The 12,064-nt window shown below is 43.2% G+C and overlaps 1 protein-coding gene across 1 annotated transcript in view; it reads right to left on the minus strand.

Annotated features, from left to right (window-relative positions):
• nr2c2 (nuclear receptor subfamily 2, group C, member 2) overlaps positions 1 to 12,064 on the minus strand; it is a 347,317-nt gene that overhangs the window by 87,501 nt on the left and 247,752 nt on the right. The window contains exon 10 of the mRNA XM_041191833.1: positions 2,755 to 2,932. Within this exon, the coding sequence (XP_041047767.1) occupies positions 2,755 to 2,932 (178 nt within the window). The remainder of the gene's footprint in view (positions 1 to 2,754; positions 2,933 to 12,064) is intronic.

The following is a 12,064-nucleotide window of genomic DNA, read 5'->3' on the forward strand; positions in this document are numbered from 1 at the left end:
TAATTGACTCTTCCACCCTGGGAAAAAGCTTCTGCCTATCTACTCTGTCCATGCCATTCATAATTTTGTAAACTTCTATCAAGTCGCCCCTCAATCTCCAATGCTCTACTGAGAACAATCCGAGCTTCGCCAACTTCTCCTCATAGATAATAACCTCCAGACCAGGCAGCATCCTGGTAAACCTCCTCTGCACCCTCTCCAACACCTCCATATCCTTCTGGTAATGTGGCGACCAGATTGCATGCAATATTCCAAGTAAGGTTCTATACAGCTGCAGCATGACTTACCAGCTTTTATACTCAATACCCCTGCCAATGAAGGCAAGCATGCCATATGCCTTCCTGACTACCTTATCCACTTTCAGTGACCAGTGGACAAGATCCCTCTGCCCATCAATGCATTTAAGGGTCCTGCCATTTACTGTATAATTCCTACCTGTATTAGACGTTCCAAAATACATTAACTCGCATCAGTCCGGATTAAGCTCCATCTGCCATTTCTCTACCCAAGTCTCCAACCGATCTATATCCCGTTGTATCCTTTGACAATCTTCTTCACTATCTGCAACTCCTCCAACCTTAGTGTCGCTTGCAAACTTACTAATTAGCTCAATATACTTGCAGAAGCTCTGCCTGTTCTTATATTTTTCGCTACTTTATTCTCATATTGCAATTTCTCCCTCCCTATTTCTCTAATGCTCTCTCCAACAAGCTATAAAGTACTGGCCAGATGAGATGCATAACAAAGATAAAAACAAAAAAACTGCGGATGCTGGAAATCCAAAACAAAAACAGAATTACCTGGAAAAACTCAGCAGGTCTGGCAGCATCGGCGGAGAAGAAAAGAGTTGACGTTTCGAGTCCTAAAAACTCGAAACGTCAACTCTTTTCTTCTCCGCCGATGCTGCCAGACCTGCTGGGTTTTTCCAGGTAATTCTGTTTTTGTTTTGAGATGCATAATAACCCTGATGCACAAAAATATGGCTTTCTGCATGTTCCAAGGCTTAATCCTAGGGTAGATAGCAAAGTATGGGATTTGCTGAAGGGTCAAATACCTAGTGGATTCCGCAGGAACTCTAGGCCACTGTGAAAAATTGGGTAGGCCAGACTGACCATGAACCATTATCACCCAGGAAAAGCAAGTCTATGGATCACTATCATATATGCAGATTTTGACTATTCAACCTAGGAGGAATTTTGGACTTTGCTATTAAGTAATATTTAGCTGACAAGGAATTAAGTTCAAATAATATAGCTGCCAGGAATGTGGATCAGAATTCAGATAAAGCTTCTGTCCTGAAAGGTGCTTCTTAAAAATTTATTCTTTCATGGTATGTGGGCATCACTGGCAAGGCCATCCCTAATTGCCTTTGAACTGAGTGGCTTGCTAGACCATTTCAGAGGGCAGTTCTGTGGATCTGGAGTCATGAGTAGGCTAGGCTGGGTACGGATGGCAGATTTTCTTGCCTAAAGGACATTGATGAACCAGATGGATTTTACGACCATTGAGGACTACAACAATCGTGGTCACCATTACTGAAACTAGCTTTCGATTCCAGATTTTTACGAATTAAATTAAAATTCCACCAGGATATGAATCCATGGCTCCAGAGCAGTAGCCTGGGTCTCTGGATTACTAGTCCAGTGACATTACCACTATACCATCCTCTCCCCAACTTCCCATATGTCACATCATTTTTAGACAATGGAAGGTTGTTAGAGATATTCCACAAACCTTCACATAAATTAACCTAGATGTTTGGAATGGCTTAATTCTAATGAGCTCAATGGAACTCACTCCTAGACATGTTGTGGAAGGTTTAAATGGCAACTTGACTGGCCAATCAGGAGAGGTTAAAGTTCATTGGTCAAACATCCCATCCAGTCAGAAAGGGACAGAGAGCAGGAAATGATGGGCCAGTTGGAGCTCCCTGCTTAAGTTTAGTGCTGTTTAGTCAAAGTTGTGTATTTAAACTGGGCTCGGGTGGCATGCTTTGCTATTTTAGGTTATGAGCAACGGTACAAAATAAATTATAATTGACTGTAAATGCAAAATAAATCATCCTAATAGTTTATAATTGGCTTTCCAGAGGGCAGGAAAAACACATGCAGGAGCACTGATCTTTCCTGAAGTACAGGGCCGAAAACTGAACATAAAAGTTCAGATGGAATTTGACCAAGGTATGTACAACTGAAACATAAATTGCAGTCCTTTGAACCTAAGTCCCCTTTGGATAATAGTCAACATTCCTAAAGGAATTATTGATTTCCTTTCGTAAACTGTGCACTAGTATTTTGATATTTGTGTACATGGGCACATTTGGGAGTTTTAAACTTCCCCTAAACAGTTGCCCTTCTGTCTGAAGTTTGTCCTCAGTGCTACACAGTTCCATGTTCTCCTGGGCATCCCTCTGCATGGTTGCTCAACAAACACAATTCAGGAAAAGGCAGAAGGCCAGGAATGCCTGCCCTCCCCAACCTTGGAAAGCCCTAGTGACACCAGGGGACTGTGAGGGGACAAATGTACCTTGGTCTCATTCCCCCTTCTCTTGTACACGGGGAAATGGGCACTTCCTGGAGATAAAGTTCTAGAATATGGGATAAATATAAGTGCAAGCCAAGAAATAACAGACAGCATCCATTGTGCTAGGTCAGAAGTGTGCAGGGAGGGATCAAGTACAACAGATTCCTCTTTTGCATTTACTGGAATCATCAGCACTGGAAACTGTGGTTAATCCCTGTCACAATAACAAACCTTGAAGATTACATGGGTATCTGTCAGTAAAGGTCCTTCCACCTCGATTAAGGGCATCGATTGGTCTCTGCTCATCAGCTGGATATTGGCACCTCCTATAGCTTCCAAACCTTCCATCAGAACAGGCACACTGCCCCCATCCGAAGGGCTCAGTGCTTTCGCCAAAGTGTCAAATGCCCTGCAGTAAAGAACACATCACTAGTGCTTTGCTCCCACTCAGTGCAGAATTACAGCACCACACAGCAACTACAAGGGACATACTCTGTATGCAACATTTAAAAGCCCTGTGTAATTTATTGCGTAACCCAGAGTATCTGTGTTGTTTTAAAAATTTGTTTCTAAATCCCAGCCTTGTGCAAAGTTTATGCTAATGGCTGAGTTGGCTCTGAGATACTCAGTTGATAAGTTGAAATGCAGTTGAGAGTAGATTGCTGTACAGATTATGAAAGAAACAACAATGATCAGAGATTCACCAGCATCTGTTGGCTCCCAGTTTGAAAGGTATACAGTGGAAGAATAAATGAAATATCTGTCTGCCATTGCAGTCAGATAAGTGCACACAGGCATTAAGCTACTTGCTGCAAAGTTCAGTGTAACTCAAATACACAGCAATCCTTCATGTTAACAACAACTTGAATTTAAATAGCACCTTTAAACCACTCCAAGATGCTTCACAGGAGCGTTACGAATTAAAATCTAACACCGAGTCACATAAGGAGACCAAAAACTTACTCAGATAAATGTTAAGTTGCATCTCAACCAAGGAAAGCGAGGTGGATAAGTGGAGAGGTTCAGAGAGGGAATTTCAGGGTCTTGATAACTGAAGGCAAGATTGCCAATGGAGGAGCAATTAAAATTGGAAACACTCAAGGGGCCATTATGGGAGGAGTGCAGGCATTTTTGTGAATTGTGGGACTGGAGGAGATTACAGATATAGGGAGTGGGGGAGGCCACGAAGGGTTTTGCAAAAACAGGGTGAGAATTCTAACATCAAAGGGTTGTCAGACAGAAGTGGAGCCAATGTAGTTCACCGAGCACAGGGACTCAGTGTGAGTTAGGATTAGTTCCATTTATATAGGATCAATGCAGAGACGCTTGCCAGGAGAGCACTGGAATAGTCACAACTAGAGATAACAAAGGCTTGAATGACGGTTCAGCAGTAGGTGAGCTGAGATAGGTGAAGAGCTGGACAATGATACAGGGGTGGAAGTAGGCAGTCTTGGTGATGAGAATGGTTAAGAGGTTGGAAGCACATCTCAAAATCAAATAAAACAATGGAAGTAAACGCAACTTGAGCAACCAAGTAAAGGGCCTGTGAAAGAAAGGGGCCAGTGCAGCTAGTACAACAGATAACCATGCAGTTTGGCCACAATAATCTGCAAATTACAAACTTAATTTGAGTAAACAGGTTTAAGAGTCATGAAGTGAAAGGTCTGGTCTATAACCTGCAGGATTTGATCTTTTACCCTCACTACAGCCTCTGTGGCTGATCTCAGCTTTCTCATGATCTTCAGAATCTGACCCTTCTCCTACATAATGCTCTGCAGATTGTGACCCTTCTCCACCACTTCTGGGTTGTAGGTTTGGAAGGTGCTGTTGAAGGAGACTCGTGAAAGTGTAGATGGTATACACTGCTACCACAGTGTATCAGTGGTGGAGGGAGTGGATGTTTAAGGTGGCGGATAGTGTTTCAATCAAGCGGGCTGCTTTTTTCTGGAAGGTGTTGAGCTTCTTGAGCGTTGTTGGAGCTGCACTCATCCAGGCAAGTGGAGAGCATTAGATCACACTCCTGATTGTGCTTTGTAGATGGTGGACAGGCTTTGGGGAGTCAGGATGTGAGTTACTCGTCACACAATTCCTAGCTTCTGACCTGCTCTTGTAGCCACAGTATTTATATGGCCAGTCCAGTTTCTGTTCAATGGTAACCCCCAGGATGTTGATAACGGAGGATTCAGTGATGGGTAATGACACTGAACATCAAGGGATGATGGTTCTCTCTTGTTGGAGATGGTCATTGCTTGACATTTGTGTGGTGCGAATGTTACTTGCCGTTTGTCAACCTAAGCCTGGATATTGTTCAGGTCTTGCTGCATTTGAACATGGACAGCTTCAGTATCTGAGGAGTCACGAATGGTGCTGAACATAGTGCAATCATCAGCAAACATCCCCACTTCTGACCTTATGATGGAAGGAAGGTCATTGATGAAGCAGCTGAAGATGGTTGGGCCTAGGACACTATCCTGAGGAACTCCTGCAGTGATGTCCTGCAGCTCAGATGATTGACCTGCAACAACTAAAACCATCTTTATTTGTGCTAGGTATGACTTCAACCAATGGACTGATTCCTATTGACTCCAGTTTTGCTAGGGCTCCTTAATGACACTTTGGATCAAATGCTACCTTGGTGTCGAGGACAGTCATTCATACCTCCCCGCTGGAGTTCAGCTCTTTTGTGCATGTTTGGACCAAGGCTGTACGGAGGTCAGGAGCTGACTGGCCTTGGTGGAAACCAAACTGAGCATCAGTGAGCTGGTTACTGCTGCATAAATGCCACTTGATAGCACTGTCAATGACACCTCCCATCACTTTGCTGATGATTGAGGATAGACTGATGGGGTGCTAATTAGCTGGGTTGGATTTTCCCTGCTATTTGTGTACAGGACAAACCTAGGTAATCATCCACACTGCTAGGTAGATTCCAATGTTATAGATGTACTGGAACAGCTTGATTATTTATTTTATTCATTCGTGGAACGTGGGCATCGCTGGCTAGGCCAATATTTATTGCCCATCCCTAATTGTCCTTGGGAAGGCGGTGGTGAGCTGCCTTCTTGAACCACTGCAGTCCATGGTACACCCACAGTGCTGTTAGGGAAGGAGTTCCAGAAATTTGACCCAGCGACAGTGAAGGAACGGTGATATACTTCCAAGTCAGGCTGATGAGTGGCTTGGAGGGGAACCTCCAGGTGGTGGTGTTCCCATCTATCTGCTGCCCTTGTCCTTCTAGATGGTAGCAGTCGTGGGTTTGGAAGGTGCCGTCTAAACAGCCTTGGTGAGTTCCTGCAGTGCATCTTGTAGATTGCTCCCCTTCATTGAGGATGGGGATATTTGTGGAGTCTCCTCCTCCAGTGAGTTGTTTGATTCTCCACCACCATTCACGACTGGATGTAACAGGACTGCAGAGCTTGGATCTGATCCGTTGGTTGTGGGATCGCTTAGCTCTGTCTATTGCATGTTGCTTCTGCCATTTGGCACGCAAGTAGTTCTATGTTGTTGCTTCACCAGGTTGAAACTTCATTTTTTAATATGCTTCCTACTGCTCCAACAGCATGTACCAATGAGGCAGTTCTTGGGTCCTACCTCCTTGCCTTGCCCCATCATGATAATCAGGCAATAAAGCGGGATTAGTAAACTTAGACAACTAGGATACGATATGTAAAGAAAGATATCTGTATACCCAAATGTTAACTGGTATCCTTGAGTGATGAGGTTACATTGTCCTGTATTTATTCTCAGTGGTGAAGAATTGGATTTTGCTGTTCACATCACATACACTTGCCCAGGCTTTTCATGGGCTTGTTGGCAGAGATTTCTATCAATTCAGTATCTGTTTCAGTGTGGCATTTTTGAAGGACATCTGTGGTTCCTGTAAACAGGTCAAGAAACAGCGAAGCTCCTCAAACAATCAGGTTAAAGTATTCTCACTGCGACATGAAGACTGCAAACCAGGGAGTAAAATACAGGAAAATAAATTACAATTACTGCATAAAGAGCATGAGAGAAGCAGCATGATCATTTACAGGGAGAGAGTGAGAGAAACAGCGGGGCCATTTACAACAAGAGAGTGCAAGAGAAACAGCGTGGTCATTTACAGGGAGAGAAGAGAAACAGCATGGTAATTTACAAGGAGAGAGTGCGAGAGAAACAGCGTGGTCATTTACAGGGAGAGATTGCGAAAGAAACAGCGTGGTCATTTACAGCGAGAGAGTGAGAGAGAAACAGTGGGGTCATTAACAGGGAGAGAGTGCGAGAGAAACAGCGTGGTCATTTACGGGGAGAGAGTGCGAAAGAAACAAAGTGGTCACTTACAGCAAGAGAGTGAGAGAAACAGTAGTCACTTACAGCGAGAGAGTGTGAGAGAAACAGCGTGGCCATTTACAGCGAGAGAGTGAGAAAGAAGCAGCGTGGTCAGTTACAGCAGGAAAGTGAGAGAGAAACAATGGGGCCATTTACACCGAGAGAGTGCGAGAGGAACGGGGCTTTTAACAGTGAGAGAGTGTGAGAAAACAGCTTGTTCATTTACATGGAGTGAGTGTGAGAGAAACAGTGTGGTCATTTACAGACAGAGAGTTGAGAGAAACAGGGGAGTCATTTACATTGAGAGAGAAACAGTATGGTAATTTTTACGGTGAGAGGGAGAGAGAAACAGTGGGATCATTTACAGTGAGAGAGTGTGACAGAAACAGTGTGGTTATTTACAGTGAGAGTATGAGAGAAACAGCAGGATCATTTACAGGGAGTGACTGCGAGAGGAGCAGGGCCTTTAACAGTAAAAGAGTCCAAGAAGAGTGAGTGACCATTAAAGAGCAGGAGAGGGAAAAGAGTGCAGGGAAAGCAGCTGAACAGTGAGTAGGATTGGTGAGTATTTCTCGTCTTTAAAGTAAAGTAAGGTATTTAGTTTGTGTTTAGATCTCTAGTTTTTTTTTCTCTCTTTTTCTCATAGATAGTTCTTTAAGTATCAGATCGATACTGGTGTGTATAAAAAAAACTATAATAAAGTGTAAAAATTCAGGACACTGGAGTAATTAATTAATAAATTGAATAAAACACAATAGTGATGGCAGGACGAGTTATATGTTGCTGCTGCAGCATGTGGGAGCTGCTGAACATCAAGGTGACCAGAGTGAAAACATCTGTACCAAGTGTTTGCAGCCCGAGGAACGTCAGATCTGAGTTAAGGAGCTGCAGACATTGCGCCACATCAGGAAGGGGGTAAGTTATGTGGATACTTAGGTCCAGGAAGAAGTCACATTCCTCAGATTAGGTAATTCAAATTTGGTCTATGATCAGGGGCAGGAGGGTGTGACTGCAGGTGAAGCAGCTATGGGGATCCAGACGGTAGCGTTTGATGGACCTCGGCTCCTGCAATTGTACAACAGTCACAAGGTTCTTGCAAGCTGTGTGGGCGAGAGCAGGGACTGCAGGGAGGGTGAGCGAACTAACCACGGCACCGTGGTACAGGAAGCCATTCAAGTTGGGGGAGGAAATGGGAACATAGTTGTGGTAGGGGACAGTATAATTAGCGGGATAGATACTGTTCTCTGCAGCCGTGAGTGTGAGTCCCGAAGGCTGTGCCAGGGTTAAGGACGTCTCCTCAGGGCTGGAGAGGAACTTGGAGTGGGAGGTGGGGGATCCAGTTGTCTTTGTCCATGTTGATACCAACATTGATAGGATTAGAAAAGAGGTTCTGCTGAAAGAATTTGGACAGTTAGGAGTTATATTAAAAAGCAGAACCTCCAAAATAATCATCTCGGGATATGTAGGCTTACAAAGCAAAAGGATATGACAGCATTGCAGGGAAGCTATTTAGATAATGATACCCAGAGTGTGACAGAGTGTACAAACATTAACAAACAGCAGCAAACAGGGTAAAAGGGGGACAAAATGGTAAAAAGGCAAAATTAATGGCTCTTTACTTAAATGCACATAGTATTCGGAACAAAATAAATGAAGTAACGGCACAAATAGAGGCTAATGGGTATGTTCTTACAGCGGAGATGTGGTTACAAGGAGAACAAAACTAGGAACTAAGTATTCAGGGGTATGTGACTTTTCGAAAGGACAGGCAGGAAGGAAAGGGTGGTGGGGCTTTGTTAGGACGAGATGGAATAAGTACGATAGCAAGAAAGGATCTTGGATTAGAAGATGTAGAGTTCATATGGGTGGAGGTAAGAAATAACAAGGGGAAGAAGACATAAAAACAAAAAACTGCGGATGCTGGAAATCCAAGACAGAAACAGAATTACCTGGAAAAACTCAGCAGGTCTGGCAGCATCGGCGGAGAAAAAAAGAGTTGACGTTGCCAGTCCTCATGACCCTTCAACAGAACTAGGTGAATCCAAGGAGAGGGGTGAAATATAAGCTGGTTTAAGGTGGGGGGTGGGGGGTTGGGTGGGGGAGAGAAGTGGAGGGTGGGATGTGGTTGTAGGGACAAGCAAGCAGTGATAGGAGCAGATGATCAAAAGATGTCACAGACAAAAGAACACAGAGGTGTTGAAGTTGGTGATATTATCTATATGAATGTGCTAATTAAGAAGTGCCCTACCATCCATTCTTAATTAGCACATTCATTTAGATAATATCACCAACTTCAACACCTGTGTTCTTTTGTCTATGACATCTTTTGATTATCTGCTCCTATCACTGCCTGCTTGTCCCTACAACCACATCCCCCTCTCCACTTCTTTCCCGCCACCCAACCACCCCCCCACTCCCCTTAAACCAGCTTATATTTCACCCCTCTCCTTGGATTCACCTAGTTCTGTTGAAGGGTCATGAGGACTCGAAACGTCAACTCTTTTCTTCTCCGCCGATGCTGCCAGATCTGCTGAGTTTTTCCAGGTAATTCTGTTTTTGTGAAGGGGAAGAAGACACTGGTGGGAGTAGTCTACAGGCCCCCTGACAGTAGCTATACTGTAGGACAGAGAATAAATCAGGAGATAATGAGGGTATGTAAAAAAGGCAGTACATTAATCATGGATGACTTTAATCTTCATGTAGATTGGGGAAATCAAATTGGCAGAGGTAGACATGAGCAAGAATTCATAGAGTGTATTTGGGACAGTTTCTTAGAACAACATGTTGCAAATCCAACCAAAGATCAGGCTGTTTTGGATCTGGTAATGTGTAATAAGCAGGTTTAATACATGATCTCAGAGTAAAGGATTCCCTAGGAAACAGTGACCATAATACGGTAGAATTAGCATTCAGTTTGAGAGTGCTAAACTTGGGCTGGAAACAACTGTGCTAAACTTAAATAAGGGTAATTACAAAGGAATGAGGGCAGAGTTGGCTGGAGTGGACTGGGAGAGCAGTTTAGCAGAAAAGACGGTTGATGAACAATGGCAGACGTTTAAGAAAATAGTTCATGACTCTCAACAAAGATATATCCCAGTGAGGAAGAATTCAAAGAAGGGGATAAACCAACCATGGTTAGCCAAGGAAGTTAAGGACAGTATGAAACTGAAAAAAAAAACAATGTGGCAAAGATTAGTGGTAAGCCAGAGGATTGGGAAAGTTTTAAAAACCAACAAAAGATGACCCAAAAAAAAATTAAGAAGGAGAAACTAAACCTTGAGGGTAAACTAGCAAGTAATATAAAAACGGACAGTGAGAGCTTCTTTAAATATATAAGAAGTAAGAGCGAGGCCAAGGTGAACATAGGCCCCTTAGAGAATGAGGCTGGGGAAATAATAATGCGGAACCTGGAAATGGCAGAGGAGCTGAATTAATACTTTGCTTCAGTCTTCACTATAGAAGATACTAATAGCGTTCCAAAAATACTAAGTAATCAAGGGGCAAAAATGAGGGAGGAAAAAAGTACAGTAACCATCACTAAAGAAAAAGTATTAGGGAAAATAATGAGGCTAAAGGCCGATAAGTCCCCTGGACCTGATGGGTTGCATCTAGGATATTAAAGGAAGTAGCTACAGATATAGTAGATACACTGGTAGTAATCTTCCAAGAATCCTCAGATTCTGGAAAAGTCCCAGAGGATTGGAGAACAGACAATGTAACACCCTTATTCAAAAAGGGAAGGAGACAAAAAAACAGATAACTACAGGCCAGTTAGCATAACATCTATTATTGGGAAAATGTTGGAGTCTATTATAAAGGATGTAATAGCAGAGCATTTAGAAATACATAATATAATCAAGCAGAGTCAGCATGACTTCATGAAGGGGAAATCATGCCAAACAAATTTATTAGAATTCTTTGAGGTAACAAGCAGGATTGATAAAGGGGAACGAGTAGGTGTAATATATTTGGATTTCCAGAAGGCATTTGATAAGGTAGAGCACATAAGGCTACTTAATAGGAACCCATGGTGTTGGGGGTAATATATTAGCATGGATAGAGGATTGGCTAACTAATAGAAGACAGAGTTGGGATAAGGGCGGGAGGAGGGGGGGGCATTTTCTGGATGGCAACCTGTAACTAGCGGAGTACCATAGGGATCAGTGCTGGGGCCTATTTACAATATAGATTAATGACTTAGATGAGGGAAGTGAATGTACTATTGCCAAGTTTGTGGATGACACAAAAATAGGTGGGAAAGCAAGTGGTGAGGATGACACAAGGAGTCTACAGAGGGATATAGACAGCTTATGTGAGTGGGCAAAAACTTGGTAGATGGAATATAATGTGGGAAAATGTGAGGTTATGTACTTTGGCACAGAGAATAGAGGATCTGAATATTATTTAAATGGAAAAAGGCTGCAGAAATCTGCAGCACAGAGGGTTTTGGGGGTCCTTGGTGCATGAATCCCAAAAAGCTAACGGACAAGTTCAACAGGTAATAGGGCAGGCAAATGGAATTTATTTCAAAGGGAATGGAGTATAAAAATAGGGAAGTCTTGCTAAAACTATACAAGGCATTAGTTAGACCACACCTAGAATCTGCAAACAATTTTGGTCCCTTTATCTAAGGAAAGATATACTGGCATTGGAGGCTGACTGGAGAATGTTCACTAAGTTGATCCTGGGTATGGAGGGATTTTTTTATCAGGCGAGGTTGAGTAGGTTGGGCCTATACTCATTGGAGTTCAGAAGAATGAGAGGTGACCTTATTGAAACATAGGGGAGAATTTTCTCCCCATCAGAGGGGCTGAGGGAAGCAGGAATGGGCAGGCACGTAGCCAATCGCTGCCTGCGATTGGCTGTGCGTTGCCATTTTATGTGGGTGGGCCAATTAAGGCCCGCCCAGCGTAACGCACACCCAGAAGTGCTGAGCGCTCCTTGTGCGGGTGGTGGGGGAGGAGGCTGAGTCGGGGCCTGTGCTCTTTCGTGCATAGGTGCAAAAGAGCACAGAAGTCTCCCTGAGGCACAGAGTTTGATTTTGAAAAATTTTAATAAAGAAAGAAAAAAAATTTTAAGACATGTCCCCTCATGTGACAGTGTCACATGAGCTGGGACATGTCAATGAATTTTATTAAAAATTTTTATGAAAGTTTAAAAACCTTCATGAAACCTCATCCCACCCATGGATGAGGTTTCATGATAAATGTGAAGGCCGTCTGGGCTCTTCGCC

This window comes from Carcharodon carcharias, chromosome 7 (assembly GCF_017639515.1).
Source record: "Carcharodon carcharias isolate sCarCar2 chromosome 7, sCarCar2.pri, whole genome shotgun sequence".
Lineage (NCBI taxonomy): Eukaryota > Metazoa > Chordata > Chondrichthyes > Lamniformes > Lamnidae > Carcharodon > Carcharodon carcharias.